At 58.7% G+C, this 26559-nt stretch overlaps 1 protein-coding gene and 1 long non-coding RNA gene across 3 annotated transcripts in view; one reads left to right on the plus strand and one right to left on the minus strand.

The window, feature by feature from the left end:
• Positions 1 to 3078, plus strand: part of GFRA2 (GDNF family receptor alpha 2) — a 29063-nt gene extending 25985 nt beyond the window's left edge. Inside the window, exons 8-9 of one of the 2 annotated variants that reach the window (XM_068920697.1) lie at positions 599 to 652; positions 782 to 3078. In XM_068920697.1, the coding sequence (XP_068776798.1) occupies positions 599 to 652; positions 782 to 910 (183 nt within the window). In that variant the 3' untranslated portion in view covers positions 911 to 3078. The remainder of the gene's footprint in view (positions 1 to 598; positions 653 to 781) is intronic. The other variant, XM_068920698.1, reaches the window with a different exon arrangement.
• Positions 3079 to 4757: 1679 nt separating this feature from the next.
• Positions 4758 to 26559, minus strand: part of LOC104145910 (uncharacterized) — a 141572-nt gene continuing 119770 nt past the window's right edge. The window contains exons 4-5 of the long non-coding RNA XR_694470.2: positions 8202 to 17219; positions 4758 to 6463 (exon numbers count right to left, since the gene is read on the minus strand). This is a non-coding gene — a long non-coding RNA (uncharacterized lncRNA). The remainder of the gene's footprint in view (positions 6464 to 8201; positions 17220 to 26559) is intronic.

Consider the following 26559-nt stretch of genomic DNA (forward strand, 5'->3'; position numbering starts at 1 on the left):
TCACGGCCCCGGGGGCCCCGCGGCCTGGGGTATGGCAGCAACATAAAGAAATACTCCGGCTGCTCCGCAGGGATGTTTGCAGCAAGGAGCACGGGAGGGAAGTGACCTCAGGAGCTTTGAATGAATTTTTGCAGAGTTGCTTGCTTTGCGCTCATTCTCCTACTTTAAGCAGGAGCCCAGCAAAGACGTGAAGCAGCCTGGGGAGCAAGGGGCAAGGCTGCCTCCTCCCTCCTCTCCCTCCGCACAGCTCTCTTGACAGCTCTCGGGGTCTCAAAAGCACATGGAAAGACTTAACGTCGCTTTGGACTGCCGTTTCCGATGCCCCGTGCCAGCGCGGGTGCCCGCTCATCGCAGCCCTGTGCCAGGGATGAGAGCGTCGCCCAGCGCCCCGGGGCCGCGCGGACCGCCGGCGGGCGGCAGGAGGATGGGAGACCCCCGTCTTCCTTTGCTCCCTGCTGCAAACCGCGGCTGCCGGAGGGTTTTGGGGGAGTGGGATGCTGAGCAGATGGGAGTTTGGCGGTTAACGCAGCTAAAACCTCGGGGTGTGCCTGCAGCCCTGGCGCCTGCCCTCAGCCTTCCTCCCGCTCTCCCTCTCTAGGAGCACGGACCGAAGCTCAACGCGTCCAGAGAGCAGAGCCTGTGCTACTCGGAGGTGAGCGCGGGAAAGGGGGCTCGGCGGGCGCCGGCGCGGGGGCCACCGCCTGCTGCAGGGTGTCCGGGCACCCACGGGAGCGTGTCCCCACCGGTGCCTAAAGCGCTGCTCTCCCCTCCTCGCCCGCAGACCCAGCTGACCACGGACCTCATGCCGGACCAGAAGACCTTCGTGGACCAGAAGGCGGCCGGCGGGCGGCAGGCGCCGGGCTGGATCCTGCCGGCTGCGCCCTTCCTCCTGGCGAAGCTGGCCTTGTAGAGGGGCGAGGAGCAGCGCCGGCAGGGCAGGCGGCCGCGGCACGGGCGCCGCTGCCCACCCGCCCGCCCGCCCGCAGAAGCTCCGGCAGCAGCGCTCGCTCTCGGCCCCTTTCCGCTGGGCGCTTCTGCTGCTTGAGGAAGGGAAGCGAAAGGGACAGCTCGTGTCCAAGCCTGCCGCGCTCACGCGTAGCGACGCTGCCAGCCCCCCACAACGTGCCGGGCGGCAGGAGGACCCTCGAGACGCTGGGAAACTTTTTGGTGGTTTTCTTTCCATTTTTTTCCTTCTTCCTTCCTTTTTCTTTCTTTTTTTTTTTTTTTTTTCCCAAGAGTGCATTGGGTTTCTTTTCTAAAGCAAGAGCCCGAGGCTCGGACCAAAACCCACGCGCCGTACCGAAAGCGCTCGCAGGGAGCCAAAGCTGCGAACGGAAACGGAGGCGGGGGGAAACCACGCGGCGGCAGCGAGCCGAGCTCAGCCCCGGCCGCCCGCCAGGGACGCGGCCCCGGCACGCAGGCGTTTCCAGCGTCGGACGCGGCGGGCCGCGGGACCGCGGACGTTTCCCGGCGCAGGGGGACTCTCCTTACCTACTCACGTCGGTGTTATTAGTTTTTCTTTCCCGTGGTTGGCAACGATCTTAAAATCAAAGAGAAAAGACACTAATGTTCAAGCGCCGGGAGGTTGTCCTGATGTTTTCGTATGGAGAGGCAGGTTTTCTTTTTTCCTTCGTCCTGTTGAACTTGGGTTGGACAAAAGGGGCCACCTACGGCTGGAAACCTCTCTCTGTTACTCTCGCAGTTTCCTTTCTCTTATACATACATATATAGAGTATGTATATAGCATTCACCTATACTTACATATATGTATGTATATATAACCATATACATATACAGTGTGGCTTTTTTATTTCCTTTTTTTTTAAAGAAAAAAAAAGATGAAATGGCAACAACAGCAACTAAAAATGTATTATTGTAAAGTTTATTTTTTTTAAATAATGTCTATAACGGAAAAAATAAACCGAGAACAAACCAAGAAACTGAAAACAGGGCCGAGGAGCAGAACCCGCGCCCTGCCTGCCTGCGGGCTGGGGCCAGGCCTGAAACAAGGGTGACTCGAAGCACGGCTGGGCTCGGAGGCGCCGGGCGGAGCGCGCGGATTTGGGTCGGGCTCTACAGCTCGCCGAGCCGCCTGGCGCTCCCGGACTTCTTTGCTTCGGGAGACGACCAACCCAGCAAACGTTTCAAAGGAACTGACACGTTCCCCTGTGATGGGGCGTTGGGTATTTTTTTTTTTTAAAAAAATGTGAGATCACTTTGTTTTTGGAAATACCATCCCCCTTTTCTTAGCATCCTTCCCCCCCCCCCCCCCCCGGCCACCTGACAGCGCTTGAAAACAAAACGCAACATTAAAATTTGGGTCACACAAAACATCAGGTTTTACTTGAATGTTTTTTTTTTTTTGGGGGGGAGTCAAACGAAGACGGTTCTTTTTCCGCTTTACTGGCCGTGCCAGGGAACAGGAAGGTCAACCCGCCTACGGCTCTGCCCGCCACGAAACGGGGCGGCACGGGGCACTTCGGGGACTTGCAGGCGCCCGCGAAACGCCCAAAAGCCGAGCCGTGCGCCGGGGAGAGCGGACACGTCGCGTCTCTGGCGCCGCGGGCTCCGGGGCTCTCCGCCGGGCCTTGGTGCCTCTGCCCGAGGACGGAGCTTGTGCTCGCTCTCGGGGCGAAACCGCGGCCGGCTGGGCGAGCGGCCGAGGTCGCTGCTCGTCCGCACCTTTTTCAGCTGCGGTCGGCCGAGGGGGTCGAAGCTCTTGCGGCGGACGGAGGCGCCGAGCCGCCCCGACTCCCCGGGGATGGGCTGAGCGCACCGCGCGGCGCAGGCTGGCTCGGACAGCGGTTTGATTTCCTGTCTCCCTTGATGGCTTCTCGAGGCTAGAAACATCCAGGGCTTTCCTGAAGACGGTAAGAACTCCTTTGCTTCAAGGTGCAAACTTCTGCTCAGAGAGGGAGGTCCCCTATGGCTCAAGTTCATTCCTGCAATGCCCCTGCTCTCTCGGGGCAATTAAGGAGGCGGCTAACGAGCTGGGGGCTGCGGCTAGGGCTAGCTCGGGGCAGGCTGCCCTGGGGGCAATGGCCCAAAGCTTGCTCGGCCGCAGCCTTTCACCCTCTCCTCCCGGGTGGCATCACAATTAGCAGTGTTTGGAGACACCTGGGTCCTGCAGCACAGCTTCCTGATGTAATTACTGCTGCAAATGAGCAATGGATTAAATCATGAAGAAAGGAGGGGGGGAACAATTATATACGGTTGCCAAAGGTCACAGCTCTGCCCACCTTGCAGCAAGCAACCCTCAGGATGGGTCAAGGCTTTTTTTTCTCCTTTAAATTGTCTTCTTTTGGGGAGCCAGGTGTTTCAGGTTTGGGGCTTGCTCAGGACTGGAGTAAATTCTGTACCAGGTTTCTGCCCCCTGCTTTGGGGTTGTTGCACCCCTGGGAGAGGGAAGAGCCTGGCCTTGGGGTCTGCTAGCGTGAAACAAGGGCTGTGAGGATGGGGCAAAGGCAGAGGACCCTCGAGGCAGCGTGGGATGGAGAGATGAAAGATCACTGCCAGCTCCCGCATCCAAGCCCAGCGTGGTGCTGCCAGGTCGGGTGGGCACCAGGTGAGGCCTCAATAGCTCCTGTCCCATGTTCTCTGTGATGCAAATGCTGTTTTTCTCCTTCCCCCCCTCCCCTCCTCCCCTGCTGTTTGTGGTGCAGAGCCTGGGCTGGAGAGGAAAATCCCAGGGTAGGGGGGGGAGTGAGGTCAATGGTGATGTGCATAGTGGCTTATGCACCTTTGGACCCACCAAATCCCCCTGGTGCCAGAGCCTGGCTGGGCGGCGCTGGGGGTCTGGAGCAACGTCAGGTTTTCTGCACCTTCCCCACTGCTCAGCAGCCCTCCCCAGGTGAAGGGGCCAGCACCGACGGGCGCAGCGGAGAGAGAGCGCGGTGCTGCTGCGGGGTCGCCCCTCCGGCTCTGCGAGGGAGGGAGGAGCAGGCTGAGCTGGGCCAACGTGTGAGCAGCGGGCGCTGGAGCCGCGATGGGCGGTCGCTCCTGCTCGTGGCCTTCCTGTGCTCTCAGGTGGCAGCGGTGGCTTTGGGTGGCTTCTGCAGGGCCTGGCGTAGGTGGAGCGCCCCCAGGGCTGCTCTGGTGCCGGTGCTGCTTGGGACCCGGGTGCAATTGCCCTGCCTGCACTGGAGCCCCCCCGCGGGGGGACGGGGCGGAAGCGCCTCTTCATTAGTGTCAGAAAACCTCCTCTGCGGAAAGCGGCCCTGGGGGAGGGACGGTGTCGAGGAGTCCTTATTTACCTCTTGTTCTGGAACAGGCCTTGAAATCTCGGACTGGCGCCAGCAGCCGCTTCTGCTGCCGATAAATTCCTTTTTGGAAAGACAGATTTAACATTTACCGTAGCGGCTTTGTGCTCACAAAAGCCCGCATGCAAGCAAAGCCTTTGGATAGCCTGCCGCCACGGCGGTGGAGGCGTGCGGAAACCTGAGAGCCCGCCGGGACGGGGCCGTCCGCACTAACTCCTTCCACCTGCAGGCAAACAGCTCCAAAAGGGAGAGTGGCCAAATGATCCTGCCCCGAGGGCCTGGAAAAAGCAGGGAGGAACTCATCCGGCTGCTGGGGCGCTGCGCCGGGCCCGCTTCCCCGGCGCTCGCCGCCTCTCCCTGCTCCGACAACTAATAACCCGTCTCCAACACGCTCCTTCAACCACAAAATAACCCCAGATACTTTCTTCAGCATACTCCGAGTACATTAATTACAGAAGAGAGAAATGCCTGTGCTTCCAGTTACTGCCTAGCAGTGAAAAACGACTGAGTGTAAAACATGTCTGCTAGATAATTAACTTCATAGATAATTTCTTCTTCATTTTGACTCAATTACTTCCTTGATACGAGAAAGTGCTGAAAAGACTTTTTTGGATGTTGCATAAAGCAATAATTGAATGCAGCCACTAACGCTTTCCCAGAGAGCCTCCCTGTCCCCGATAAAGAAAGCGGGGTGGAAATCGTGTGCAATCCCTGCTCGGGAGCCGCTGGGAGCAGCAACTTTCAAGCTGCTGTCGCCTGTGCGAAGGTGCTGCGGTGGCAGCAGTGCCACCGTCGACGTCACCGCAGAGCCATAGGATGCCGCCCGCGCCGGGTGCGGAGGAGAGGGGCGAGCGCCGGCCACCGGAGGAGGGGTGGCAAGGACGGGCCCGACGGTGCCCAAAGCGCTCTGGCTTGGAAACAACACTCTTGAGATTTCTCTATTATTTTTTTTCTTTTTTTTTTTTTTAGAAGGATAGGAACTTTGGAAGGAGTTTTTGCAGGCAATATCGAGCAGAAACCTGGAGTTAGCGAAGCAAGCCACAAGCCGTGTTTGCTGTTAGCAGCCGCTTGTTCCCCTTCTCGTGAAAGGCAGGGTTTTGTTTGCCCGTGCGAGCGGGTGTCCGAGGGATGCTCCCCTCTCCGGCCGCGATCTGGCACCCCGTGCAGCCACGCGCGGCTCCTCGGGTCCTGTGCCGGAGTCGGGGCAAATCGTCTAATTAGAGCAGATCAACCCATGAGGATTTCCTCCTCTGTTTACTGGATGGAGCTCTCCGTTCCCCAGCTGTGCCTCGCGTCCACCCAAGCTAGCAGGCAAATTAAACAGAGAAAGCAATTTAACCTAGTTGGAGACCAAAGCATCCTGCTTAATGCTGTGCATAAATTTCCAAGCTGTTTGCTCCTGGGCATCAAAGGAGGAGCTGACTGCTCAGTGCCCCCGGAAAGCCGCGAGTGATGCTCCAGGACGGGGCAGGGGCGCCGGCGAGGTGGCCTTGGGCATCCTGGCTCGCTGCCCCTTGGCTTCCCTCCCCAGGGCGCTCACCTGCGCGCTGCCGCAAGCTGAGCTCGGCACCCGGCTGGCACGGAGGCTCCTCCGTCTGCTTGTGCCAGCAGGGCTTTTTAAGCGGTGACAAATTCTCTGAGTTACTTGCAGGAAATGCCAACCGGTGGGAGCGCTAGGAGGAGGAAAGGAGGGGAAAAAAAATTGATTTCAGAGCTACTTTTAAAAATAGCTTCCATTTTGTATTTTGTACCAAAAATACAAATGTACAAAACTAAGGTGCCGTCAAACTTGGGGGGGGAGGGGGAGAAGCACTTTCTAGAAAATTGGTTTTAATGGCTTCCTATGAAAAGCCATATTTCACTGAAATTACTTCAAGACAAAAACTTCTCGGCGATGCAGATTGCGGCTAGCAGGCACGCGGACCTCTCGCGGCTGCAGACCACCCCCCGGTAGGCGGGTGGCGTGCACCGGCCGCTGAGCGGCTCCCGATCTGCCAAATCGCGTAACGGGACGGAAGAGGGGAACCCAAGGGTGCCCTTCCCTCCCCTGGACGACGGCACGCAGGGAGTCCAGGCACATCGGCGCCCATGGCTGGGCATTGCATTGGGTGGGTACAGGAGGAAAATGGGAGCTCTGGGTGGCCGTGGGAGGCAATCGTCCTGCTCTGCGCTGTGTCTGCAGGATGTTCCTGCTATGTAAATGCCTGGGAAGAGAAAGGGAAGGCGTTCATAACTGCGGCGAGGGATGAGAAATGCTCTTCAGTGTCCCTGTCACTGAGAAAAGTGGCAGAGAAAGGGAGTAAAGCTTTCCAGCTGCTTGCAATTTAACAGTAAACAGCTCTGATGCTTCATCTTGTCTTAGACTCCCCTTCCAGCTTGTATCTCTCTCTCTTTCTATCCCAAGATCAATAACTTTGCAAGAAAGATCAAAACTTCCACAGGAGAAGAGATTTAAAATCCAGTAAAACTGGCCAGCTGGCAACTGTATTAAAAGAACAACCCCTCATCTTCTACCGGGAAGAGTTACAGCCACCAAACCTCTTTGTTTAACCTTTGGGCTTGCAACGAAGTGCACTGGCATGCAGGGAAGCGCCCAGGCTTAACACTGTTAGATAAAGCAAATCCTGAAACGCACCTGTAATAAATTTCAAGCAGCCGTGATGTAAGGCTTATTACACAGCGGTGTTAGGTGGGACAACCAGGGGGCTAATTTAATACAGGAATTTATTGGGTTTAGCAAGTACATTTTAAAGGGCCATATAACCTTGTAAAGAAGGTTTAAGATCCTCCGCAGCAAGCGGGTCCGTGGCTTTGCCGTTGTGGCACAGGGAAGGGAGCCGCCACGCAGCGACTGGCACGAGGAGATGCCGGAGCTGGGATGCAGGGAGCGGGGCAGCTCCCTTGGCATAAAAACAACCCCGGATCCGCTCCGAAAGGCCGTGTGAGCGCGAAGCAGCTCAGCCCCGTGCTCCCTCCTGCCCAGCCCGGGCTCAGCGCTGCCCAAAGCGGCTGCGTCCCTGCAAATTATTCCTCGGCGCCTGCCACGTCTTTGCATGCGTTAATTGGACTCAGTGAGTAAAACACAACTGAGCAAAGACTCTAATTCCCTGTCTGTATATTCATTACAGAAGCAGCAGCAACAGGGATGTCAAGGAGGATTAAGTGGAGAGCCGGGAAGTTGCAGGCGGTTATGGTACAAGCTGCAAACGTGCTCGCTCGCTCGCGTGCACGTGTGCTGCGGGAACAGCTCCCCATCGCGCTTGCAACAGCCTTTCCAGCCTCAACTCTCCCCAGGATCTGGAGTCTGGAAGTGATTCTCTCTCTCTCTCTTTCCTTTCTGCTGCATAGGAAAAGTCGCATCATTTAACGCGGGAAGTCCCGCAGGACGCAAAACGCAGGAGGTCACCAGAGCAGCGTTGCACAGAGTGGCAAGCGAAGGGCCAAAACCCAGCAGCTGCCCCCGTCGCTTCACCCCCGCGGAGCCGAGGTGGCTTAGCCGTCCTTTGCTGCTGGGCTCCCAAAAAAAGGAGCCCCCGTAGGCCAGCAGCGAGATGGTTAAAGCTCCTCGCTCGCAGCCGTGTTGTGCTCGCCGGCCGAGCGCTGATGAACGGGGCCGGCTGCCCTGGCCCCGGCAAGCCCCGTTCCCAGGCCTCCTCGGACAAAGACGGCATTTTGCAGCGGGTCTGACCCCCGGGCGGTTGTGCACACAGTGGTGCCGGTTGTCCCCCCGCGGGGGCACCAGCCGCGCTCGGTGCTGGGGAGGAACAAGGGGTTCAGTGTTCCTCCGGGGCTCCGCGGCCGCGGGGTCCTTTGGGTGACCCTGCACAGTCGTCTGTGCAGAAAATGCAGCTAATGTGCCGCAGGGGAAAGGCTTGGCCTTTCCCCATGAAAGGAGCCCGGTTTAACGGCGTTCTTTCCAGCTTAACCTTTAAATATACGTACCCAGGAATTCATCTCCCCGGAGGAGCTGCGACTCCAGCGTAGCTGGCATCCGCTTCCTTTGCGGCCGTGGCGTCGCGTGCAGTGTGTTTCTCCCGGGGGAAGCCGGGATGAGATGCCCCATCCAGCCTGGCCGCAGGTTTCCTGGCCCCTCGGATGCGCCGCCGGGAGCGCCTGCCTGGGCTTCCTCTCCGGACACCTCCTGGCCTGCTACTGCCTCCTGCTGCCGTCTCGCGCGGGGGACAGTGACTCTGAGTGCAGTACAATTAATACATGGCAGTAATTGCAGCGTCCATCTATTCAGCTTTTTTAAGTGCTTCTAGGTACATGCGTCTTTTGCTGCTTCGTAAAGCCGGCAGGGCCCTGTGCTTGCTGCTGCTTGCAGGAGAAAGGGACAAGAGAGGAGAAATTGGTCTGGGCGACTCGTCCTAGCTATTTTGGGCCAAGCTTTTCCAAAGCTATGATTTTTTTTTTTTTTTTGGAAATGTCCTTAGTGATTTTGCTTCTTAATGTCATGTAGCTGGAGGAAGCAAGTCTCCCGCTCCCAGGGTCCGAGTCGCGTGCTGGTTTAGGTGGGGAGGGAAACCGGGAGGTCCCTGTGCAGCCCCTGTGTGTCCCCCTGCTCCGAGAGGGCAGTTGCTCAGGCCGGTTTTTAAGCCCTCCAAGGAGGGAGCTTCCCCTGGCTCTCGGTCCCTTTCCCGGTGCTCGACCGCCCTCGCCGCGAAGGTCTCTAACCGCGACTGCCCTTGCTGCAATCTGAGCCCCGCTGGGCGCCGGGCTCACCCCAGCCCCGCGCGGGGAGCGGAGGGGGCCGCGCCTGGGTGCTGAAACCGGGGGAAAAACCCTGCCCTCGACCCGCCGGCTCGGCTCTCGCCAGGACCCCCGAGGTCGTTGCTCCCGCCGGGAGCGCCCTGGGAAGCACGCAGCGGGGAAGGGGCTCTGCGAGCCGGCGGCCCGGCTGCAGCCCGGGGTCCCCGCCAGCCGGCCGCCCGGCGGGCTGCCACGGCCTGATTTAATTAGCTGCCGAACATGACGCTTGTTTTAATTCTGTGCGTTCAGAGACGCGCGTTGCTGCCCACACAGACCAGTTGCCATAACAACTTTAATTTGTTTTGTAGCCTCCGCTCTGATGGATTTGGGGATTTTTTTTTGTTTTGTTTTGTTTGTTAATCTCCCTTTCTCCCCCCTTCCCTTCTTTCATTCCTTCTTCCTAACTGCGCTCGCTCCCCCTCTCTTTCTGTTCTGTAATAACTGGTAAAAAGTCATTGCTTGGGCCCGGCCGCCCCTGCGACCCCAGCCCGAACTGGGGTCCGCAGCCCTGGCGCGGGGACCTGCCACCCAGCTGAAAGGACGCAGTGATCTGTCCTGAGCGATTGGCGTGCACTAGTCCCCATCGCCAAGGGTGAAGTCGTAATCTTCCCAAATTACTGTCCTGCTAATTGCACCGATGAAATATGAATTAAAAAAAAAAAAAAAAGCCCGGCTTCCCCTTCCCTCACCACCCGCCCTGCAGTCCCGGGGATGCAAACTGTGCCTAAACCTCTCAGGGGACGAGGTGATGGTACCAGGATGTTTCAATCGTTTTAAAGAGATTGACTGTCTGCTGAATTATTTAGAAACAGAAGTAAATATAAAGTGCTGGAGGGAGATCCCTGACTCCGTGCCGACGGGGGAGGCTCGGAGAGGCCGAGCTCTTTCTGGAGGGGTTTGGTCTCCCCCCCGCGCCGCTGGGGCCGGAGACGGGGCAGGTCCGCGTCCAGGGCTCGGGGGGTCCCGTTGCTGCCGGGTCTCGGAGATACCTGCCTTGTAATTAAGGATGCATTAAACATTCAAAGCACTCTACAGGCAAAAAGAGGAAGAGAAAAGCCCGAGCGGGATTGCCCGCGTTTAGCTTTGCACCTTGCTGGCCCGGGTGGATAACTCCTGCCTGGCCAGGCAGCACCAGGTCCTCTCTGCAGAGCAGCGCGGCGTCAAGCGCTGTAGAACAGCACGGAAGTCGACGGTCGCGTTTAGCTTCGTTGCTCGCTGCGGGTTTGAGTGTGCCAAGGGAGAGGCGAGTTATCGGCACCCTCGGCACGGGGCGGCCGGTGGGGGAGCGTGGACCCGCTACCGATCCCACGCTGCTCTGCCGGGCACCGGCTCCGGCAACGGCCGGGTCGTTCAGCAAATCGGGCCAAAGCCCAGGCTCATCCGTGGGAGGAACGGGCTGCAAACCAGATCCAAACCCCAGCGTGCTGCAGGTCGGAGAAGCTGTCCCAGTTGCTGCTGGGCTCACCCCCGAGGCTTGGCTTGGCGTTTCCAAAGCGCTCCGGGATTCCTCTGGCTGGAGGGATGGGAGCACTGCAATTTATTAGACTCGCATCAGAGCGCAATGATGCAAAAATGCAGCGCTGGCCCAACTGCGGCGATGCTGACGCCAGTGGTGGGGCGATCTCGTACCAACGGAAATCCAGAAGCATCTTCAGCTCCCCTCTATTTGGCAGCAGCAGCTGTGATGGGGCCGCGTGCGCTCGGCAGAGCAGCGAGGCACGAAACGGTGCTGGGCGAGGGGGCCCTGCGGGAAGGAGAGCTCTGAGGAGCAAGGCCAGGCTCGCAAATCCACTCCGGCGCTGTCAGGATGACTTACGCCACAAAATCTGCTCTCTGGCCTTCTGGCTCCGCTTCCGCAGGGATATGGGTGCTGGCTCTCCCGCGCCAGGCAGCTCCGTGGCGGCGTGAAACGCCTGGCAGAGCCCGCCGGCAGCAAGGCGCCTCGGCGCAGGCGGCAGCAGACCCGACCCACCGCGCAGCCCCGTGTCGCTCGGACGCCCCGGTCCCTGTCCCTTGCCTTTTCGGGCTGGCTTTTTTGCAAAAAAAAAGGCTGAACTGGGAACGAAAGTCAGTGACTGCTTGCAACGGCTGGGGCTCAGTGAGCGTGGCTTGTGCCCAGGCACCCCCAGCCCAGGAGGTTTCCGCTCCCCGAGGGATTCATTTGCACAGGAACGGCTTTGCAGCGGGACTGACAGTAATAACGGGCTGCGGGAGCGTCCTGCTGCGGCGCTGGATGCTAACGACTCTGTGCAGGGGTGGAAGGGGCTGCTGCCGAAAGCGGCCTGTGGGCTGCTGATTTGTCGCTGAACCCTGGGATTATAATGAGTTTGCAAAGAGGCGAGCCCCTCCACGCCATGTCCCGAGCCTGGCGTGCCCCGAGGGCTGGATCCCGCGGCAGATCCGCCAGGAAAGGCCGGCCGGGGAAGGAGCCAGACCTTGGTTCGTTGGCGGGGAAGGCGAGCGCGGTGGCCGGGAGTTTGGGGATGCGCCGATCCGTCACGCGCTGCTCCGACGCAATGCCGCCGCTGCAAGGCCACCCGTCCGCCCGGTCCCCCCGGCACCGCAGCTCCTCGTTGCTGTGGTTTTACAGCTTCCCATAAACAGTCCCCCTCCATCTCTCGCTCTGTTTTTAATTACCTAGAAAATAACCTCCATTCAATTTACAGCTCATTTGAAGCTATGAGCAAGGGGCCATAAATATTTAATGCATTTAGAAGTGGCACCAACTGTCCAGGGCTTTTTTTTTTTTCTTTTCCAGGAGTTGCTTTGTTTTAGCACATTTATTCTCCCACGTCTTTATTTCCTCCTGTTCCCTCTATCCATAATTTCCCATGAATACAGAGCGGGTGGTAAAAGACAGCTACTGCCGGCAAAGGGTTCGACCCCTCCGCGGGCGGGCAGGTCCGCGCGCCTGCACCCAGCAGGGGTTCCCCAAAAAAGGTGGTTATGCACCCAAATTTCTGCCTCTTAACGGTGGCTTCCCGGGCGCTGCCACCTTCACACGGGGCCTCTCCGGGGCTGCTCCCTCCGCGGCACGAAGGGTCCTGCTTGTTATGCCAGCGAGCGCCTTCTGCTCCCAGGTTTTTGTGGGTTTACCCGGAACACGGTTTGGTTGCGTCTATTAATTACTACAACACAAATTTTATTGTAACATAATAGATATATTTACTCTACGAGGAGTGACAGCGTTTATTAATTATGCACAAGCGGGCTTAGAAAAAGGATTTGTTTGCTTTGATGTCTAATGCGACGGACTGTTTTTTTTTCTGCTTGTTAAACTTAATCAAAAGCAATCAAAATACTCTCTCATAAATTACAGCAAATTAATTCCAAACAAAAGGGAAAAATATTAGGTAGCAAAAAATGGAAGTAAAATTAAAAAATGTGAGCTAGGATTTGAGCTAATTAAAATACCGCGTGCTGCTACAGGCTTTCCTTTCCTCTGGAACGGCGGAGCAGGAATAGGAAGAGCGCGGCAACGGGCATCGGAGGGGCTGGGGGGCAGGAGCGCCGGGCGGGCTCTCTTCACCTGCCTGCAAGCAGTGATCCCACTTGCGCTTCTCCCCCTCTTGTTGCTTGTAGAGTGCTTTGAATGCTTAATGCATCCTTAATTAAAAGGCAGGTATCTCATCTATTGCTGTCAATTGGCAGCCGGGGCCACGAGACGTTCCCGGGGGCCCGGCACCTCCCTCGCGCCGGCCCGTGCCCGCGCGCCCGCCTCCCCCTGCGTACGCCTGCTGACATTTCGAGGGGGAAATTATGTGTGCCGCTTTAATTCACTGTTAAATTAAATTATGAATGTTTGCAACGTAGTAATTTCTTTTGTTCTAGCAGCAGATTGTTTTATATATCTGCCTATATTACCACGTTATTAATTTAATGATTTCACAATAGCGCTTCGCTCCTCTGGGTACCGCAAAGCGAAACGTGCGCGCGGCGCGGACCGGCTCGCTCTTCCCTGCGCGCGTTGTAGGTTTTCAGGGACGCAGGGGTTGTTGCTGGCAGCGCGGCCGGGGGTTACGGAGCGGGACAACGCGCGCGCTGCCCTAAGGGGCGGCGGGGTCCCCGCCGAGCCCCAGGCGGCCCTCGAGCGCTCCCCGGTTTTGCTGCGTCTCTGCCCATTGCAAACTTTAGCCCCTCTGCTTTCCTGCCTCTTTCTGCTGCTAAAAAGGCTAAAAAGAGCCTTGCAAGCGTCGGCGCGGCCGCGGCGGCTCTGCCTGCGTCGTTGCTGGGCCTCGGCGTTGCGCCAAGCCCGGCGACGTTTCAGCGCGTTTCTTTTCTTCAAGCCCGAACTCCCGGAGCCAAGGGGCTGCAAGGGATCTTGCACGTGTCTTTTTTTTTTTTTTCCCCCTACTCCTTTTGTCCTCCCTTGCACCACCCCATGCGGCGTGGAGAAAAGCTGGGAAAACTTGTCCACCTACATGCTCAGAAACCGCGGAAGAGCAGCAAGAAAGAAAGAAGAAAAAAAACCCAAAAAGGCGCCTGCGATTTGTTCTTTAGGAACGAGCCTCCGAGAACAAACGTCGCGTGGCTGCAGGGCGGCAAGTGGGAGGTGGCTGAGCGGCACCCGTGGGCGCCGGCTCGGCACGGGGCAGGCGGAGGCTGCTCCCGCGGGAAGGAGGGGGCGGCCGCCGGCTCGGCGCCCGCAGCATCCCTCCGCGGGATTTTGCCGCCTGGCAGCGCCCTGCTCGCCCCGAACTTCCCGCGGGACGGCGCCGGGAGCGCCCGGAGGCCCCGTTTGCGCCCTGCAAACGGCAAAGCAGCAGCTAAAGCAGCGACCCAGCGAGAACTGCTGAGCCTTGAACAGCCTCGGCCCAGCCCTGGGAAGGCTCCCAAACATAATTTCCATCCCAATCTATGCTGCTCCGCTTCTAAGGAGGTAATAGCTCCTACGGCGCTTCCGCCTCCTTTAGCTGAGCAATTTATGGCTTTTGCTTTAGCTTTCTGGCGCTCCTGGAAAGCATTTTGTTTGCATGGATTTGCACTTTTTCTCCTTCTTCTTCTTTCCATTTCTTGCTTCCAATTCTGAACGGGAAAGAAACGCTGCAAGAAGGAAATTCCAAGTTTCAGCTCTTGGCGGCCACCGAGGTCCCATTGCACGTTGTTCCCAGAAAGTGCCTGTTGACACCTCAAACGAAGCCGGAGCGCTGGGAAACGCAGCAGCCGAAACGGCCCAGCAGGTACCGCGAGAAGGATCGCGCGTCGGAGCCGTCGCGTCCCGCGGGCGCCACGTTGCGTGCCAAGGAGCGTCGCCAATGCAGCAACGCATCCATCAGTTCAGCAAGATGAATGCATTAAACTTTTATGGGCAAATTTATGCATTATAGATCAATGAGCCCCAGTGACTCTGTGTGTGTATATATACATATATACATATATACATATATATATATATATATATGTTTTTTATCTGAAGATTATATAGACTAGTCATAAGCAGGTTGAGGGCCCCGTTGGATGCTCCGGGCCCGTGGGACACAGGTAAACCTCCAGTGCCTGGACGACGAAGGGGCAAACCCTTTGCCGGTGCTGGCCGCGGTGCAAAGCGAAGCTGCTCGTTAGCTCCCCGTGCCAGCGTTGCAAGGGCAGTTTGTCTTGTGCAACGTGTTGGCGTTCAAGCCCCAAAAGGGACCACGAAATAATCTGCTCTGACTGCCTTTATACATCACGCACATCCCTATTTCACCCCGTTACCCTTGCATTGAAAGCAGCGGTGGGTGCTGGGCACCCCCGGAGAGGCACCTGGCTTGGATTCGAAGCCATTAAAAGCTGCGAATCCATCGGTTTTGCTGGCCTGCCCTGCCGCCGCCGCCGCTCGATCAGCCTCGCCGCTCAGACACGTGCCTTATTTTTCCAGGGGGAAGCTGCAGCCAGACACGATCAAACTCCTGGCTCTTGTTATGTCTTTCTTCACTAGATTAAAGAGTGCTTTAGTATCTTGTATTTTCTCCCAGGAAGGCACTTACACATGGCAATCGAGTCACCTCTGTTGTCTTTTTGATGAAGTAAGTAGGCTGAGCTCCTTAAGCGCATTTTTTCCCCTGCACCTGTGTCCTGCCTGTGGCTCTTTCCTGCCCCTTTTAGGGCTTTTCAGCTCAGCCCGAGGCCGAGCTTCCCCTGCAGGGTCCCCGTCTGCGGGTGATTTGCACGGAAAGCGTGTCGGGGGGGGGGGGGGATTGCAGCCTCTCCGTGCAGTTGCATCCTGCTTGGGGAGCAGAGGGGGCGAGGAAGGGAACCACGGCCCCGCCGGCGTCGTCTCCGAGCCGGGCTGCCTTCGTTGCCTGCAAAGCGCCGTCCGTCCTGCCTTTGCAAGGCAGCAGGGAGCGAGGCCGTGCGGGCGCACGGGGCTGCACGGGCTCGTCCCCGCCGCGGCCTCGGGCTTTGCAAGGGGGCCCCGGGCTGCGGCCCCCGCTCGCGTTTTGGCCCGGCGGGCGCAGGGATGAGGCTGGCGCCAGCCTTCGCTGTCCCCTCAGGCTCCGCTCGCGTTGAGCACCCGCACGATTGCCTCCAACAATATTAAGAGCAACAGTGAAGCGGGAACAAAGCGAAGTCAGTGAGCGATAGCGAAATGAAGGGCTGCCAGCTGCGCTGCAGGGGTCTGTGCGTGCCCGCGTCTTCTCTGCCATCTTCTTGCACGTTGCGTCCCGTATCGCCTCTGTGGGCTCCGCGACGTCGTCTAACCCCCCGGGATGATCTTCGCGGGGAGGGTGAAGCTTTTCTGCCTCCCTTCCAGCCAGCCAGGTCCCAGCGCTTCGTTAGTTAATCGAAAGCAGCGTTGAGCCAAGGAGCAGCAGGCGCGGCGCGGGCTGGGCGTCCGCCGGCGTCCCTCCTGCGCGCCGGCCCCTCCAGCCCGCGCGGTGCTTGGCAGCGGCTACGGGGGGAATCGCTGCTGAACCCCCGGCGACGGGACCAGCCGTTGCTGGTCGGCATCCGGACCCCGTCGCCCTCTTTGCTTGGCGAGCGCGCCGCAAGAAAGCCTCCAATCTCCCGTGTCCTGATCCTAATCCTGCCTTCTGACTTCCTTTACCGTGACTCATGCCGTGCAAAATACCGTGGATACAGGGCTAAATAAATGAGGCAGTGCAAACATTAGAATATTTGCAAAGTGGTGCTCTCGAGCGTCAGACACTTGAAATAATCTGTTTAGGCATCGGGTGAATTTGTTCCTACCAAAGGGCCGTCACTGGTGTCAAAGGCACTTAGCGTCAGGCCGGCAGCGTACCTACTGCTCGTTAGCTACCCAGCGCCAAACAGTAAACACATTTCCCTGCTTTGCCGTCTTAAGAAGAAGAAAAAAAAAAACCCTTCTGACAGCTTGGTTAACCTTTCCCCCATCCCTTTCGCACTTGTGAGCGGGGAAGTTCTCAGCTCAGGGCAGCTGTGAAGAGCAGGAAGGGGGGGGGAAGTGTCAGATATCCGTTTTTTCACACCATCTAAAAATACGGCGTCTCACGCGCTCTGCCTTGGCCGGTGCAACCGAGGGGCTGGTCCCACGCGGCGGCCGAGGGGAGCCCTGCGTCGCAGGCGCCCAGGCGGGGAGCGCGCCCGCTTTCGGCCTCGCTGTGCCGAGGCACAAAGCCTCCTGGGCCCCAAAAGCCAATTTTTCTTAAAGCGTGAAAGCATTATTTTGGTTCTCAGCCCAGGAAACGTAAAAGAAAATGTCCCGTGTGGGATATTAAGGGGGGAAAAAAAAATGGAGGGCTGTTCAGGACTAAGTAGCTATTGAAAGAAGCTTGTCTTCATTAAAATCGTTTTGCTGGAGGCCAGGGAACTGTTTCTCACTCGGCTCCAGGCCCCGTGTTTCCCCGCCGGAAGGGCCGGGGGAGTGTCTGGGTGGGTGGCGGGCGGCCTTCAGCGCAGACCAAGCTGCAAAGGCGGCTGGCGATAAATTGTTTCAGCGGCAGCATCGTCTCCCAAAGGCTGCGCACGAAAACCTGGAGGAACGGCTTTTTTTTTTTTCTTTAATTTTTTCCCCCGTCTTGTAGGCGTAGCGCAAAGACTCGGAGATGATCAGGGTACTGAGGCGAGACCGCGGTGCTGGTTTGCGCGGCGGCTCTGGCTCCCTGCTCCACCGGGGGCTGCTGTCCCCGAGCCGCGGCGCGTCCTCCCGCGCGCCCGGCGTGGGCGCCCATCTCTCCCGTCGCGTCGTTGTGCGGCGCCAGCGCGGAAGAAGAGATCCGGAGCAAAGCGGAGGTTCATCAGCTGATTGTGCTTTTAAAGAAAAAAATCACATGAGTCAAAATGATTTATGAATTAAGTCATTCTGTAGGTCTGGTTTTTATTTTCTTGTACTTTCGCCTCCAACCCAAGACGTGGGTTATCGCCCTTGCTTGCACTGCGGCAGGGGAGCTGGCTCTGCGCGACCGGGATGCAGGATGCAGGGCGCTGGATGTGGGATGTGGGATGCAGGATGCAGGGTGCGAGATGCAGGATGCAGGGTGCAGGATGCGGGATGCGGGATGCGGGATGCAGGATGCAGGGTGCGGGATGCAGGATGCAGGGCGCAGGATGCGGGATGCGGGATGCGGGATGCAGGGTGCAGGGTGCGGGATGCAGGGTGCGAGATGCAGGATGCAGGGCGCAGGATGTGGGATGCGGGATGTGGGATGCAGGATGCGGGATGCAGGGAGGAGGCCGTTTCCCTGCATCGCCGCGGTCCAAGCAGGTCGGCCCTGGCTGGGAGCTGCCGAGGCCCCGCTGCGAAGTCTCTTGGCCGCAGCGGTTTGACAAGGCTCCTGGTGCAGGGCGGGCAGAGGAGCTCAGGGGTTAAGCTGCAAAGCTGGGAGGGATGAGGGGGCTGCACAGGGAAATGCCAAGCTGGAAGGGCGTCTGCTGCAGACCCCAAAGGTGTCTTCAAAAGGCTTCTTAACTATAGCGCCTGTGCTGGGAAGGGGGAGAGAAGGGGGGTGCGGGCGCCCCCGACCGGCCGCCCCCCCCGGGATGTCAGCCCCTCTCCGACAGCGGAGCAAAATGTGCTTTTCCGGATCCATCCAGGTGGTCTCCTTTAACCCAGCTCTCTGCCCCTGCGGGCAGGTCTGAGACCATGCTAGAAGTGAAGATTTTGCCTATCTTTTTTCTCTGATTTCGGTGGGTTATAGAGTTACTTTAGAGAGAGCTTTTCCTTGTGGGAACTATAAAACCCCCAGCAATTGAGAAATGCAACTCTTAAAAAGAGGCTCTTTTGGCAAATACCGGCCTGCAAATCTGGACCTGGGTTTTTCAATTAAGCTTTTTTTTTTTTTTTAAGGCGAGTTAATTGATATTTACTTAGTGTGTCAAAATAGCTGCAGTGCGTTGGAGTGCTGTGCGCCACGCGTGTGGAACAGGGCGCTGGGGAACGGAGGCATGAGTCAGTGGTAAATGAATTAAAAGCAGCAGCTCCTGATCAAGGCCAATTACGTTGTTCCCTTCTAAGAAGTGGAAGGGAGGCACGTGGACTGCAGGGAAATGGCTCCCAGGAAACCTGCCCTGCTCTCCCTTTGGAGGAATTTGCCTCGTTTTCCCTCTGCGAGGAGGAAGGAGCAGGGGAGCGGGCTGCCGCCCGGGGGATGCCGGGGAGAGCGCGTCGGTCTGCCGGTAACTCCGTGCAAAGCGGCTTGAGTTAATCAAGCCGGCGCCGTGCCCCGAGGAGCGCCCAGCTGGCCGCGTGGCGGCGGCAAGGGGCTCGGGCGCGCCGTGCCGCGGTGCCGCGCCGCCCTCGGGGAGACGGCGCTGTTCCCGGAGCAGGCAGGGAGGACAGACCGCTGGCTCCGGAAGAGAGGCGGACGCGGTGGGAGGCAGAACGCGCTGGACGCCGGCTGCGGGCCCCGAGCCACCTCGCTCGGGATGGACTAAATCCACCCCGTGGACGTGCTCCTCGCACGGATGCGGGTGTGCTTGCAGGCGGGGCGCTTGCTCAGCGGAGCGCGGACCTCTCGGGAACGTGAATTACACCCATCAGCTATGCACGTGTGTCTTGTAGTCGGGAGCGGAGAGTTTGCGGGGGCGAGGAGCTGGGGCGAGGAGCTGGCGGCGGTGGACGCCCTGCGGCGACGCGGGCTCTCGGCGCGCCGCCGCCGCGGCTTTTCCGTGGGCTTCGCGCTGGCGCCAGCCCTGGCGTCCTGCCCGGGAGCAGAACACGGCAGGGAGCGGGGCAAACCGCCCCTGGCTACGAAACAACTTACTGGCCGCCCGGCGGAGAAATACGGACCCGGCGCATGCCGCGCGGCTGCAGGGGATGCGGAGCAAGCCAGGGCAGTATTTAATACCAGCTTTACAAGGCTCCGATTGCCTGGCAGTATATGAAAGCCATATTTCTTGAGTTACTGGGGTTACGGCTTGCACGATTAAAGCCCTTTTTTGTGCCCTGCTGCCCTCCGTCCTCCTTTTCAGCTCCCGTTTATCTCCTCTCGTTTGTCATCTTTATTAGTTCTTAATCTCCCATCGGTACGGCGGAGTTAAGAGTGGGATTACGGAGAAGTTTAATTGGATGGTGCTCCGCGGCCCTCGCAACATCAGATTCAATAAAAGTTTATGAAAAGATAAAAATCGCACTGGGTTTTATAGCTCTGGACAGAACAAAAGAGACTGGAGAGGAGAACAAGGTAACTTTGTCCCCTTCTTATTTCTTTTCTTTTTTTTTTTGTTATCCCCTCCCAGCCCCCTGTAATCCGCGTTTCGACTCGGTTAAAGGAGGGAGCGAGCGGCGGCGCTGCCCCTTTCGCCCGCTGCCGCTCGCCCGCTCCCTGCGAGTTACCCCGGCAGGAAGATGAATTGGGAAAAATAACACTTGTTTCGCACGGAGACGGCGCTGACCTGCTGGAGCAGCCGCCCGGGCAGGGCGGCACGGCGGGGGCGCCCGCCGCATCGCCGCTCCCCGTCGCGTGCTCGGCCCCGCGGCTCTGCGCGCGCCGCACAGCAGCCCCGATGAGGGGCTCCGCCGCGATGGACGGCAGCTGACTGAGGCCGGCGGAGCGGGACGGGGCCCTTGGCGGGCTCCCCCGCGCCGCCGGAGCCGGCTGCGCCCTGCCGCCTGCCCGAGCCCGGCTCCCGGGGGGGCCACGGACCGGGGGGACAGGGGGGCAGCCCCCTCTCAGGCAGCGCGCGGCGAGAGCCCGTTAGCAAAATCACTGCCAAACGTCAATGAAACTGGTGGAAAGTCTTCCCCGAAACGCGGCAGAGTTTCTGCTGACCTTTTCTTGTTGGTTTTTCTGTTCTCCCTCGCGTTGGAAGCTCTTACTGGGAGAAAAAAACAAGCTAACCTTTATTACGGCTTTCCATTAGAGTCATGACTGTTTCCATTCTTGTTAAAAATAATCATGGTGGTTCTCTCCCCCCCCCCCCCGAAACACCCTGCTCCGCCTGTTTTATTTTGGTTTTGCGTGCTGATCCCAAGTCTTTCTATTTTTTTAAAGGACCATATGGAAAAAAAGTGGGGGAAAGCGTTAAAGAAGGTGGCAGAGGAAAAAAAAAAACCCCAAAAGACGGGCAAGAGACCAGAGAAGCGGGGAGCGCGCCGGGAGAGGAGGACTCGCTGCTCTGGGCGCCCCGGGCGAGGTGCCCGCGCCGGCCCCGAGCGGTTGCAGGCGCTCGCGTGGGCTAGGCAGCCGGGTGGAAAGCGAAGGGTGGTGCTGGCTGACCGCTGAGATGTTTAGCCGCTCCTCGCGCTGCCGTAATGGGCCATTTCTAGGGAGGATGAAGTGGTTTCCCGTGCGGTGACCCTGACCGCCCCTTGCAAGCAGCCTGAGCACCGATGCAAAAGGAGGAAAAAAATAAAAAAAAAAAAACCGTGGCTTTTCCGTGCCCTGCGGTGCTGGGTGCCACCACCGGTGGGGCGGGAGCATCGTCAGGCTGCGCCAGACCGCAAGCCTCTCTAGCCAGCTCTCCCCGCCTCAAAAAGCGGCCGCTCTCACCGCTTTGAAGATGCAGAAAGTCACAGAGGGGAAAGGCCGCCTGCAACCGGGGCGTTTTTATTTCCCCGTGCTTTGGCCGCCGGCCGGGCGGGCCGAGCGGGAGGCGCACGCCGGCGAGGTCCGCGGGGCTGCACTAACGCCCAGCCAGCGCCCGGGAGGGGCAAAGCAGCCCCTCCGCCTCTGACAGCCGCCCAGCATCCTCAAGGGAGGAATTAATTGCCGGCGAATCGCTATCGAAGCGCTGTGAGTCAGCAGCGCTGCTCTCAGCTGGCAGTTTGATCTCCGGGAGACGGGTGGGAAGTTGTGTGAAACGCCGGGGTTTTTTTGAAGCTGCGTCGACGGCCGTTGTCACGAGCCGCCGCGGAGGGGGGACGTTTGCAAACGAGGAGCCCGCGGCTCTTCGGGGGCTCCTTCCCCCGGCGGCCGGGGCATTGGCTTACGGCGACTCAGAGCCTCCAGGCGCTTTAGGAGGCAGCACGAGGGGCTCGGGGCAGGCGCAGCAGCCCCGTCCCGGCGTGCAGCGCACCCCGCGGGGACCCAGCCCCTCCAGGGCCGGCCACCCCCCGTGCCAGCACATAACACCCCCAAAAAGAGGTGGAAAACAGCTGGCAAAGGGCGCCCGGGCGCGTTTAGGTGCACGCTCAAGGGCGCTGCTCCAGCAGCGGGACGGCCCTCGTCCTGCCGGCGCTCCCCAACGGGAAGAGCTCCGAGGGAGGGGAGCGGAAAATAAAGCATTAAGGGGAAAAAACCCCAAGAGGTAGCGAAGGGGGGGGCGGGGAGGCTCTTTTCACCTGTATAATAGCCTGTTTCTGACGAGGAGCCTCGGCTCTCCGCCAGCGGAAAGCTTTTAAGAGCGGCGAGCAGGGCAGGCAATTACAGGCGGGTGAGGGCACCTGCTGGCCCGTCGGCACCAACCGCTCGCACTCGGGCCGGCCCGCGCGGGAGCCACCCATCCATCACCAGCCGCACGGGAGCCACCCATCACCGGCCGGCCGGCGCGGGAGCCACCCATTGCCGGTCAGCATGGGAGCCACCCATCGCCGGCCACGCGGGAGCCACCCATCACTGGCCGGCGTGGGAGCCACCCATCGCCGGCCACGCGGGAGCCACCCATCACCGGCCGGTGTGGGAGCCACCCATCACCGGCCGGCCAGCGCAGGAGCCACCCATCCATCACCAGCCGCGCCGGGGCAGGGCAGCGGCTCCGGCTGCCGGTCCGAAGAGCCACCCGGGGAGAGAGGAGCGCGCTGATGAGCTTGGCTTGCGCCGAGAGAGCGAGCGGCAGCCGCCTCCGCTCCGGGCGGGAGGGCTGGCGCTGCGGCCCCGGCGGCGCGGGACCGGCCGCGGGAGGCAGGGCAGGCGGCAGGGACGCGCTCTTATCCTGTGGCGGAAAGCGCTCGGCTGAGCGCCGGGCGATGCTGTTCGGTCCCCGGCCTTGCCCCCCTTCCCCGGGGGCAGCGCCGCGGCGCGACCGTCCCAGGCCCACGGGCCTCGCCGGGGGGCAAGGGGCCGGGGCAGCCTGGCGAGCGGATCCTCCCTCTAAATTAATTTGGCTGTATTGTTACTGAAACCTAGTGGCTGAACAGTGGCGCAGCCCCTCCGAGGGAGGAGCTGAGAGGTGCAGAGCACCCCACGTCTCCGGCAAGGTTATGTCTGGCTTATTTTAATGTGCTTGAAAGCCACAGTAACACTGCAAAAAGCCTTAACCATAGGATAACTTAATTAAACTTTACTTAAGAGAGTTAAATATTCATTATTTGGCTTCAAATACTGCTTTTGCTGCCCCCCCCCCACCCCCCCGCACACTTCTGTTTTCACTGGGGCTAATTACTTTAATGGCTGCCTCTGCGGATGACCTGTTTCTGTTAAAAAAACTGAAGGAAGCGCCACGCTGTCACGCGTAGAGCCCGGGGCCGGTCTGCCCAGGGCCTCGGCTGCCGGCAGGAGCGCTCTGCACGGCTCCGGACGCCCCGGCGGGATGCTCCCCGGCCGGGCCGGCTTTGCCACCCTTTGAGACCCTCTAGGGGCAAAACGCTGCCTCTGCCGCTGGCGAGGCAGAGCACGGCGGGGGGAAAGGCCTTTTCCTAATGCCTTTTTCCCCCTTCTCTACCCGATCTTTCCCCCGTCAGCTCTGGCCGGGGGCTCACGCTGGGCATTTCCCTCCCGGAGACGCTGCGAAACGTCGGCACGGCGGGTTGAGCTCTCCCAAGACGCCGGGAACAGCTGCCTGTTTGTTCGACCCGCTACCTGCAGCTGAACCTAAGCTCCGGCTTGGCGGCGGGGAGAGCTCTGGCCCCACGCCTCGAAGCAAACGCTGCCTTTTCCTGACGACACCAAGTGTTTACTTTGGGGGTTTCTTCCCACCTGCCCCCAAGAGTTCGTTGTGGTCCATTGCATCGCTTGGAAGCGTTGCTGTTTAAACGTGTTTTCACTTGCATCCTAATTCTGGAGAAAGAATCTTTCAGTGCCGAATGGATTTAATTTTGTTTCTCCCCCTTTCTCAGGTCTGCGTTCCATTAAAGCTGCCATCGCTTTGACTTGTTTCAGGATGGAAACATGTCCAAAGTCCCCCATATGCACGAGGCTTCTCCCGGTGCCGGCTCTTCAGAGACGGCGAGTCGGGGCGAAGCCCTGGGAAAGGCTCCTCGGCGCGGCGCCGAGTCCCTCCTTCCAGCCCGCGTCCCGGCTGCTGCGCAGCCAAGTCCTCGTGTCGCCGGGCTCTAAGCTCGGTAGGGCTCCATCCGCCTTGTGCCTTTTTGCCCTTTGCTTGTTCGCTGCTCGAAGCAGGCTTCGAGGGATTACTTCTGCCGAGGACCAGGACGAGCTTTGCTGCAGAAATGAGCTTGATCCTACAGAATAGTTACATCAGGACGACTGTCAGAAAATCGATAGCGTGCTGTAATTATGCTCATAAATAAGCTGCAGAAACAGGATAGGTCAAAGGGAGATAGGGGGGTGGGGGGCAGCGTCTGGACCCAAGCGAAAATAACTCCTCTTAGGCATGTTCCTTGGAGTAAATTCCAGGAAAAAAATCGAATCCATACGGCAGCTCCCAGCCTGGGCTCGGTGCTGGGAGTGGGAACCCACTCGCCTGGAGGTGGGGGAGCGCGTCTAATAGATTTTAATTTTGTGATTATCCTAATTATTTCCATGAACTGGAGAAGATTCTTCCCACAGCGAGAAGCAGGAGCAGACGCAGGGCTTTGCGTGCACATCTGCTTTTGGGTGCCAGGAGGAGGTGGCCCACGCCGCTCGGCCCCGGCGCCGTCCCCTTCCCGGCTGCCCGCTGCCACCCTCCTCTGTAACTGACTCTCCTTCCCCTTTACGGTAAAGAAACTTCCCAAACACGTTGCTACCAGAGCCGCTTTCGCTAAGCAGCCTGCTAATTAAGTCTGAGAGGTGATTTATGACTTCGGAGTTGCCAACTCTCCCAATTTTATTACGGTTCTCATAATATTTGTTATTTTCCTGAGCACCTCGCTGCTGGGACCCGTGTGATTGCCTGAGACTCTCACTTCCTCCTTTTCTGTTCTCCGGCAAGGCGCGAGCCCTTGCTGCGTTGCAGAAAAGCTCCGGAGCTTGTCCCGAGAGCGCCGCAAAGAAAAGAGTGAGAAATCCAAAGTTGTTGGGTTTTGAAACACAAAAGGAAGCGAAAAAGCACAGTTAATAAGGCAACGCAGAGACTTTTGGAAGCACAGACGAGGAACAGGATTTTGGGGGGGCGGAGGGGAGTTGCGCTCGGCTGTGCCTTGACCTTCCCGGGTAGTCAGAGCGCCGCAGTGCATGGATGGGAATGGCTCCGTTGGAGCCGGAGGGGCTGAGCGGATGCAGCCGCCGTGGACAGGGACAGCACGTGCCCCGGGCCAGCCGGCGTTTGGAGGGGCAGCATGTCCCCCGGGGTCCCTCACAGCTCCGTCTTCTGTCATTTCCGGGCCGATTCTGTGATGTCCCTGCATGCACCATGGTGAGCAGCAAGGATTTTGTTGTGCGAGGCGCTTTCCCGCCTGTCATCACCCATTACGGGCACCTCTGTGAAGCCTCAAAATACTGCGTAGGATGTTTGTTGGCGTTAGCCTTGCCATTCACATGAACACCTCCTGCAAATGCCGGCGTCCCGTCAGCCCTGTGTCCTGCAGGCTCTGCCGTCCGCTCCCCAGCTGCACGTTTCTCCACTGAGTCCTGCAGTCGTCATCAACATTTCTTTCTCATTTTTTTCCATGCTTAACAGTTTATTGATCAGACAGTGTTTAAAAAAAAAAAAAAAGCCTGCAGAGAGCTCTGCTCTTTATTTTCCCATTCCCCAGCGCTGCAGCGAGCAGCGTTGGGGAGCGGGGAGGGCAGCGTGCCGGCCCGGCGAGCCTTGCCATCCCTTTCCTCCCGCATTAAAATCCCCCAGCCGCCCTTCCTGGCTACTTCACCCGGGTTGTTTTTTATTATTGTTATTGCCTACTACATGGTTATCGCTTCTGTTGTGCTTTGCGTTTCAAAGTGCTGCATAACTGCTTGCTAATCCTTGGATGCGTTTGCGGCCCCCCGGGAAGGGCCGTGTCCTCGGCTCGCTCTTTCCCGGGGCCAAGCCGCACGCTCAATCCGCAGTCCTCCCCGTTCCCCTGCTTCCCTGGTAGCTGAGCACATAATACTGGTATTTTGCTGTGCCGTAGCTTGCAAGTAATCCTGAAAAATGGGCTTTGAGCCCAGAGGCAGGTGCTTTCTTGGAGCTCGCTTGTTGACGCTTTGCTCCCCGCCTGGCTCTGCGCCCTCTCCGCCGGCGCGCGGCTCCGCTGCCAGGCTGCTCCCTGCAAATCCTTGCGCTCCTCTGATGCCAGCGGCAGGAGCGGGCAGCGGCAGCGGTGAGGTTCATTTGTCTCCTAGCCAGGGATTTGCAAAAGCCCTTTCAGAGCTTGTGTTACCAGCGGGAAAGCTGGGCGCAGAGAGCCGTGCTTGGAGGAGTTGGCGCAAGCACGTCATGGGCCGTTTTGACCTGGTGCAGAGAAAAGGAGGCAGGCTTTATTTTGGATGCACGTGTTATTGGAAGGAAACTTTTGTAAAAATGAGGAAAACCTTCGTGAGAAGGGTCCCATTTTAAAGAAGATTTTGCAATTGAGGCATGAGTGACCCCAGGGCAGAAAGAAACATGAACAAGAGATTTAATGAGGTCGTGATGAGGAAAGGCTTTTTTGGCGAATTTCCCGGCAGGGATGAGTGGGCCAGCCAGGCCGGCTGCTGCAGCGGCTCTTCCTTAGCGCTAACGATGCTCCCAGCTAGACCTGAGCTTAAAAAAGGGGATTTTCGTCCAGTATATGAACGAGTCAGGGATGCCTCACCACCGCTGGCCTCCTGGCTTGCCCGTGGGATTTAACCCCGCTTCGTCTTCCCCGCTGCTGCACTTTGCCAGCTTGCCGTTTCTTCCTCTCTGCTGTTCCGCTCTCGCAGCATCGGGGACAAGGAGGGGATATGTTACTGTTTATAAACGGAGTTGCGCGGGGGAAAAGCAAGTTCAAGCTTGCAGGAGAAGGGTCAGCCTTGAACATTCAAGCGAAGATTTACCCTTGTTCCCACTCTTATTCCTGCAGATTTGCAACCGTGTCCGGCCAGCAGAGCTCCGCAAGGTGCACGCCGTGGCGGGGAAACGGCGCGTCGGGCGGAGAAGAGGAGGAGAA

Source organism: Struthio camelus, chromosome 27, assembly GCF_040807025.1.
Source record: "Struthio camelus isolate bStrCam1 chromosome 27, bStrCam1.hap1, whole genome shotgun sequence".
NCBI classification, from domain to species: Eukaryota; Metazoa; Chordata; class Aves; order Struthioniformes; family Struthionidae; genus Struthio; species Struthio camelus.